Source organism: Portunus trituberculatus, chromosome 42 (genome assembly GCF_017591435.1).
Source record: "Portunus trituberculatus isolate SZX2019 chromosome 42, ASM1759143v1, whole genome shotgun sequence".
Taxonomy (NCBI): domain Eukaryota; kingdom Metazoa; phylum Arthropoda; class Malacostraca; order Decapoda; family Portunidae; genus Portunus; species Portunus trituberculatus.
Window position 1 is genome coordinate 13575957 of NC_059296.1, and position 8481 is coordinate 13584437.

At 48.1% G+C, this 8481-nt stretch overlaps 1 protein-coding gene across 3 annotated transcripts in view; it reads left to right on the forward strand.

Moving 5' to 3' along the window:
* Positions 1 to 851: 851 nt before the first annotated feature.
* LOC123517500 (formin-like protein) overlaps positions 852 to 8481 on the forward strand; it is a 54205-nt gene continuing 46575 nt past the window's right edge. For 2 of the 3 annotated variants that reach the window (XM_045277628.1, XM_045277629.1), the window contains exon 1: positions 852 to 1176. In XM_045277628.1, the coding sequence (XP_045133563.1) occupies positions 979 to 1176 (198 nt within the window). In that variant the 5' untranslated portion in view covers positions 852 to 978. The remainder of the gene's footprint in view (positions 1177 to 8481) is intronic. The other variant, XM_045277630.1, reaches the window with a different exon arrangement.

An 8481-nucleotide genomic window follows, 5' to 3' on the forward strand; every position in this document is an offset into this window, starting at 1 on the left:
TAGAGCTATTACCATTACTATTATTATTTTCATTATTACTGATTATTATTATTATTATTATTATTATTATTATTATTATTATTGTTATTACTATTATCACTATTATAATTATTGCTATTATCATTATTATAATAATAATTATTATTATTGTTACTATTATTAACATTATTTTTGTATTTATTATCATGATTGCTAATGTTATTAATATTATCATTGTTGCTATTATTATTATTATTATTATTATTATTATTATTATTATTATTATTATTATTATTATTATTATTATTACTATTATTATTATTATCATTATTATTATAGTTATTGTTGTCATTTTTATTATTATTATTAATATTATTATTATTAGTAGTAGTAGTAGTAGTAGTAGTAGTAGTAGTAGTAGTAGTTGTAGTAGTAGTATCATCATCATCATCATCATCATTATTACTATCATTGCCATTGCAAAGCAACAATAACAACAACAATGATAATAATAATAATAATAACAATGATACTACTACTACTACTACTACTACTACTACTACTAACTACTACTAATAATAATAGTAATAATAATAATAATAATAATAATAATAATAATAATAATAATAATAATAATAATAATAATAATAATAATAATAATAATAATAATAGTAATAACAATAATTAATAACATCACTTTACTTGGAAATTAGTCATCGCTAGAGTGACACCGAGTTAAATGATGAATTATCCCCGTATCCTGGGTGACGAATACGCCGCTATTTACATGTTATTGTCATTGAAGGGCGCGATGATTTATGGAGTGGAGGACGCATGCGCAGCACATCCCGGAGTGTGAGCCACCAACCCAAACAGAGCCAGTATCGCGCGAACCATGGGAGGGGAGAGGTGATGCCGTGCCGCCCGCTCACTGTGTTTGGAGACCATTTCTGTTGTGCCCTTTTACTTTTAATGAATGTAACGCTTTAAGTAACAAACATGGGAAGTGCTGACAGCAAGTGCATTGGGGAGCGGGGAGGGGACCAGCAGCCAGTGAGGAATAATGGCGTGTACTGTACAGGAGGAGGAGGAGGAGGAGGTGGTGGTGGTGGTGGTGGTGGTGGAGCAGCGCTGACAAAGGACAAGTTACCTATGCCGGACACTGATGAGCTGGAACGTCGCTTCACCAAAGTCCTGGTAAGACACTCGTGCCCCTTTCAATGTGCAGTCAGTGTGTGTGGTGTGAGGGGGCAACGTGGAAGTGGGTGGGCGGGGCGGGAGGAAGGAGTAACATGTGTGGGGGCGGGCGGGTCGGTATTGTCCACCCTGCCGGGGGGAGGATCTACAGGGGTGATGCCATCTGCCACTCGCCAGGGGGTGGGGCTAGGCTGCGTGGGAGTGGCATATGTCAGACGGCAGGACCAAGAGGGTAGGGCTTGTCTGAATGTTGCCCTTAAGTGTGTATTGGAGCGGTAGGAGGCTAATGCATTATTCGGGGGCATGAGTCGTAGTGCCCTGGCTTTCCCTCCCCCAGCAACACAGTGCGCCCCGGGCATGATGCCACTAGTGGGGGCTGCCCCGGAGCCTTGACCTAAGTTGAGTTAGAGACGGTGTCACCCTCGCCTGTGTTATCTATCTGAACATCCCGCCCCCTGATGCCGCTCAGCCCGTCTTGGCCGCCTCTTTGAAGGGGACGCAGACCAGACAGCCTCAGGATGTTGTTCATCAGTCATTAATATCCGACGAGTATAGCTTGCCATCGTCTTATACTGTGTGTGTGTGTGTGTGTGTACTTGCGTGCGTGTGAAGGGAAGTGGGGACTGTGGGAAAACATATTGGCTTTAATCGTGTTTTATGAGTAGCCTATACATATAATACTAGAATGTTGAGTATATTTTTTATCAGGATGACGTTTCCTTCGGAGATGAAGTATCTGGAACAGGCGTCTGCACTCTACATGCGTGCATTCATATTCACAAGCATTCTAAATTACATTCAAATTCCCAAACCTTTCACACTCCGAAACATTGCATAATGGCTTCACACTCGAACATTTCATAATATATTCACATTCACAGACATTCCATGTTAATGATCATGATGACAGTGATTACAATAATTCACTACTACTACAGGATTCGTGCCTTATAATTAAGGTTATGCTTTCTCTTCTCATTAAAACAATACACCGTTTCCTTTGTCATGTAATCGCACATGCGGCAGGCTATTCTGTGTTCTATTGAGTATCTCTTGGCCAACCAGCACCCCTTGTCCTACCACCCTGCCACTCCCACCCCTCCACCTTACGCCAGCTGCGGGACGAGAGGCAGGTGGTGGCAGTGACGTGAGGAGGAAGAGGAAGAGAAAGGAAACAGAACATGGTGACCAGGAAACAGGGCTGATGGGTTGGGGTGTGAGTCAAAGGAGGGCCTGTCAGCACAGTGCCATGGCTGCAGGTGAGAGTGGAGGCATGTCAAGGCCTGAGGGAAGGGAAGAATGGCTGGCTGGCCGCGGCGGTGTTTCCCTTTCTAGGAGCCCGACGCACATCCGCCCGAGGGGGGGAGGGAGCGCCGCGTGACGTCACCGCTCAGCCAAGCCTCGCCTGCACTCACCCGCACTCTCGGATTATTTCTCTCTCTCTCTCTCTCTCTCTCTCTCTCTCTCTCTCTCTCTCTGTTTTGGGAGATGCTAAAATCGTTTCACTGTCCCTCGGTTATCATCCTCTGCGTTCAGCTGCATATTTAGCAGAACTTCGTTGTTGATAGCGAATTTCGTGCTTGGGGGTCGATATACTGTGTGTGTGTGTGTGTGTGTGTGTGTGTGTGTGTGTGTGTGTGTGTGTGTGTGTGTGTAATTCACCACCACGGTTGCCTACTGGTCACCCAGCCAGTCTTCCCCATTACAGAGCAAGCTCAGAGCTCATAGACCGATCTTCGGGTAGGACTGAGACCACAACACACTCCACACACCGGAAAAGCGAGGCCACAACCCCTCGAGTTATATCCCGTACCTATTTACTGCTAGTTGAACAGGGGCTACACATTAAGAGGCTTGCCCATTTGCCTCGCCGCCTACGGGACTCGAACCCGGACCCTCTCGATTGTGAGTCGAGCGTGCTAACCACTACACTACGCTACGCGGTGTGTGTGTGTGTGTGTGTGTGTGTAATTCACTGTTTGATCTGCTGCAGTCTCTGACGAGACAGCCAGACGTTACGCTACGGAACGAGCTCAGAGCTCATTATTTCCGATCTTCGGATAGGCCTGAGACCAGGCACACACCACACACCGGGACAACAAGGTCACAACTCCTCGATTTACATCCCGTACCTACTCACTGCTAGGTGAACAGGGGCTACACGTGAAAGGAGACACACCCAAATATCTCCACCCGGCCGGGGAATCGAACCCCGGTCATCTGGCTTGTGAAGCCAGCGCTCTAACCACTGAGCTACCGGGCCGTGTGTGTGTGTGTGTGTGTGTGTGTGTGTGTGTGTGTAGAAGTAGAGGATGCGCCTGTCCTCCTGTCTGACACTTCCGTTGTTCGTCAGCTTCTCGTGTTGCCGACCACGTCTTCCTTCAAAGCTTCAGAGATGAGTTTTGATAAACGGTGTACTTGAGAGTGTGTTCTAGTAGTAATCCATTTTGTGGTAACATTGTCTGATTATTCAAACCCTAACAATGAATAGTGATGCTCCATTGCAATCGGAAACTTGCTTGCCTGCACGCAGTGGTGGCGCATGATGGTGAAGAGTGGAGGGGCGTTGCTCCACAGTGGTTAGAGAGCGAAAGTTGCCCCCAGGCGAAGGTGGACGTCCATCCTGCTGCAGCTCATCTCCCACGCCGGCCAGGGAAACTGGACTTGCTGCTCGGCTTAATGCAACACCTGGCCACTTCTTCACTTGTACCTTCCTCCACACATCCACTCGTGCCCCGCCTCTTTTCCCTTAGTATCCTTCCTTGTCCCAGCTCACCGTGGGGGTCATGCCCCTTTATGACTCTGTCTTCCCACATTTGGTTTGCTTGATGTCGGTGACGTGATAAGCGGGTTGAGAGTGATGGGGTCACCAGATAGCCCTGAAGTCACTCGTACCACAAGGCATGCAAGATGGTGTTCTGGCATATACTGTACATAACTACGTACCACAGCCTTCCGTTTGTGTTAGAGCCTGTTAAACCATCACTACGACGTATAAAACGTTACAGTATCAGTTTTTATCCTGTCAAAATATGAAAATTATTTCCTATATCCATCTGTAATACATAAATTGAAGCTGGTTTACCTTATCAAAGTTTGATGTTGCCTTATGAATCTAAAGCTGTTTTACATAATGTGTAACGATAATGATGTAAGCTGAAGCTACTTTGCTACTTGACAATATTACATGGCAGACTTTCCGTAAAGTAATCATTTAGTAAGATGCTTCAAACACAAACGCTTCTTTGAACTAGTTCTGTCAAGAAACATGCTTTCATCTCCCATACTGTTTTCTTACGTTCAAGCTCATTAGACGCGGCGTGACAAGCATTAATTAAGTATTGCAGTACGAATACTAAGTTGCCTATGATACAAATTTATGCAAAGATGCTGTGAACTCTTTGATTTTCGTGTCAGCATGATACCGTACTATTTATGTTTGGATAAATCTATGATTGTTATCAGATTGACGAAATAAAAAAAAAAATTATTAGATTACTTTTTGAGTACCTACGTCCTTTCCTATTTGAATTTTCAAAAATGATGAGTCCAAGTATATTCTGTATATTGGGACATTCATAAATAGTTCGCCCCTGACACACATGCTTGCAAAGCTGACAATTAGGAATTTCCCAAAAGTATTATTATGATTGACGTTTTTTTTTTTTTTTTGTTCCAGTAACATCAATTGATGTGATTTGATGGAAGGTTTCGAGCAGTTGGGTCCGATTTCCACGTATTTTATTGCTGCTTTCATCGCTGTTTGTCCTTACAACTGGTTATCATGGAGAGTCAGGGGAAGCGAGACCTGCCTGTCACTTCTCCCGTGGTGTGTTGGACGAGCCTCGAACAATAAACAAAGCGTCACAGGTGGAGCAGGTGTGGCAGCCATGTGGGAAGCCTGCTTACCATGGACAACTTTAAGAGGGGGAGTTTGAGTTATGGATAAGATATGATGTTAAGTTTAGATGGCTCCCTCGTGTGGACCGACTGGCCCTTTGTTGCCAACACATGTGCGTCCTGCCTGGTGCCGCATGACATCATCCCGCCTCTGCCTGCCTGCTTGATCCGTTGGTTATCGCGCAACCTCTCCACTGCAGCTGTGAGGCGGTGGTAGCGTGAGAGCACAGTGCCACACGACGGCTGGCCGAGTCACTGCACTCCGGCACTGAAGGCCACTACGCTATTGGCTGCAGGAGGAGGATTGTGTAGCGGAAGTGGGAGAGGGAGTATTATGAGTGATGGAGATGTGAAGCAGGGTAACCTCCACTAGTTTTTCTCCTCCTCCTCCTCCTCCTCCCCAATTTGTCCGGTGTAGTGAGGATGCACGTGTGTACCTCGCGTCCCCGTGTTGACGCCTCCACTGCAGCGTGTCTAGTCTGTGAGGTCTGCTGTGAAGCCTGTGCTGCCGGCAACACCGCTGGCCTGCTTGTGTCCCGCTACGGCCATGGAACACACACACACAGCGTAGTGTAGTGGTTAGCACGCTCGACTCACAATCGAGAGGACCGGGTTCGAGTCCCGGCGCGGCGAGGCAAATGGCAAGCTTCTTAATGTGCGGCCCCTGTTCACCTAGCAGTAAATAGGTACGGGATGTAACTCGAGGGGTTGTGGCCTCGTTGTCCCGGTGTGTGGAGTGTGTTGTGGTCTCAGTCCTACCCGAAGATCGGTCTATGAGGTCTGAGCTCGCTCCGTAATGGTGAAGACTGGCTGGGGTGACCAGCAGGAGACCGAGGTGAATTACACACACACACACACACACACACACACACACACACACACACACACACACACACACACTCTCTCTCTCTCTCTCTCTCTCTCTCTCTCTCTCTCTCTCTCTCTCTCTCTCTCTCTCTAAAACCGCTCCCCCCTCCCCCCACACAACACAGCCATCAGATGCACACCGGTGTCCCGGCACTCGGGCGCCGCGGCCTGGCGGTGTACGGTGAACCCTGAGAGACGCTGTGCCCGGTATTCGTATTCCCGCCCACCACTCCGCCACGGTTGGGTCAAGAGATCGTCGCCCCCTAAGGGTAGGCAGCGGAGGATGACGTGATCCTGGGGAGCGGCGGACAGCCCGGCTCTGTTGAGGGTGCCCTGCGCTTCCTGCAGCTCGCCGCTTCCTGTAGAGTGTAGACCTTGGTGGAAGTGAAGAGGATGTGTCACCATTGTACGTTGGCATTGTTGACTCCATGAAAATAAATGAATAATTTAATTATATTAGTAAGAAAATATTCAAGAACAATATTAATTATTTTCCTTCACACTTGCCATGGAAGGGCAAGGCGGCCTTGCGCCACAGATGGGCTCGGCGGATGGGGTGACGTCACCACTCGCCGCCTTGCCTCGTTTTCTACTCACAGATTCCTGGAGAAGGACGGAACGTCATTTCCAGTTGCGATGCGTCATGCCTTTGTGTTCCCTCACAAGCGACAGAGCACTGAGTACCCCAGTGGTGCTATGGGGGTGTGCTGAGTGGCTAGGGCTTCTTACACCTCTCAAAGGTCACGCCGTAGGGATGGGAAGGACCGGGCGGGACCGAATCTCCAAAATGCTTCTTCCTTAGATGGGTGTGGGAGGGAAGATGATCTTTGTGCTTAGCGTAGGCGTCATTATTGCTACGCAGGGCTGACCACCGTGGGAAGGCTTGTGTGTGTGTGTGTGTGTGTGTGTGTGTGTGTGTGGTTTCCCGGGGTGTGCGTCTCCCACCTGTTGATCGCCCCACCCTATTCATAGGGCTTTGTCGCCGACGTCAGTGGGTGAGCGTGTGGGACATCAGAGTTGTGTTTTACTGTTGCTATTGCTGCTATGGTTGTTGTTTTGGTGCGGGTACATACATACATACACACGCAATAGGGCTGTCGCTTGAGAGGGTTTCGTCACCACCTTGTCACAGCAACGCCACCATGGCCAGCAGCACCAGTGGCGTGGCGGCAGGGTTGAGCAAGTAGCATGGTGGTGGCGGTGGTGGTGACACGTGAATAATAGAAGTTAATTTTCTGGTGTTTCCTGTCATTACCATTTGAGAGAGAGAGAGAGAGAGAGAGAGAGAGCTCAGTCAACGTGGCCCGTGTGTTCCCACCTGGCAGAGAGGGAGGTGGGGGGAGGGGGAACAGAGGGGACGGGACTGTAACCACACCAGCCCACAACATCCCAACGCTCCATGACAGACAGACCTTGAGAAGGACTGCCAAGCCTCACTGGGATAATTGGGTGCCGGGTCCCTTGCTGGCTCTCACGGTGATGCCCTCACCAATCCTACCCTTAGCGGGGCACCCCTAGCTCCTGTACTTAGCGTAGCATCCCTGCCCTACCGATCCTCTCCCGACGCTCGCTGCATCCCTCCCCCTGGCCCAAGTCTCCAATATTGATCCCGACCCCCTCCTCCTCCTCCTCCTCCTCCTCCTCCTCCTCCTCCTCCTCCTCCTCCTCCTCCTCCTCCTCCTCCTCCTCCCCTCTCATACCCATGGCGGCGGGCTCACCTGCTCCTCATGGCTATCCCCTTCCCTCATTGCTACTGCTGCTATCGCCTCTCCACCGTCCCCTCCACTTCCCACCTTCGCTCTCTTGGCCCGTCGACACGCGAATATTGACTGCTCTGCGTGTCGCCCTCCTCCTCCTCCTCCTCCTCCAGATAGGTGAAGCCAGTGGTGTGTTTTGTGTAATGATACAGTGAAGGTTGTGGTAATATGTGCTTGTAATAGTTTCTCTCTCTCTCTCTCTCTCTCTCTCTCTCTCTCTCTCTCTCTCTCTCTCTCTCTCTCTTACTAAACGTTTCAGTTACAGGATGTGACTCATAAATTAGATAACTCACTTTGAGGTGTTTTCAGTCATTAGCTAGAGAATAATTAGTCTCCTCCTCCTCCTCCTCCTCCTCCTTAGTGATGTAAACTTCTCAGGAGACTCGTGATTGTAGTAGTTGTGGTGGTGGTATCAAGGGTGACGAAAGAGAAGCGAGACAGAGTAAAGGAAAATAGACTGACAGAGAGACGGGAATTTAGGAGAATGAGGAAACGGATGTCAGTGTTGGGACATGTATTACTGGTCACTCCCTGCTGCTTCGTCTTCTTCTACTCCTCTTCCTTTTCTTCATCTCTCTCTCTCTCTCTCTCTCTCTCTCTCTCTCTCTCTCTCTCTCTCTCTCTCTCTCTCTCTCTCTCTCTCTCTCTCTCTTATTCTTGTTCTTTTCTTTTCCATCTTTTTCCTTCATGTATCTTTTTGTTATTGTTATTGTTGCTCCTTTTCTCTTCTTTTCTCTTTCTTCTTCTTCTTCTTCTTCTTCTTCTTGTTCTGTCTTAGTCG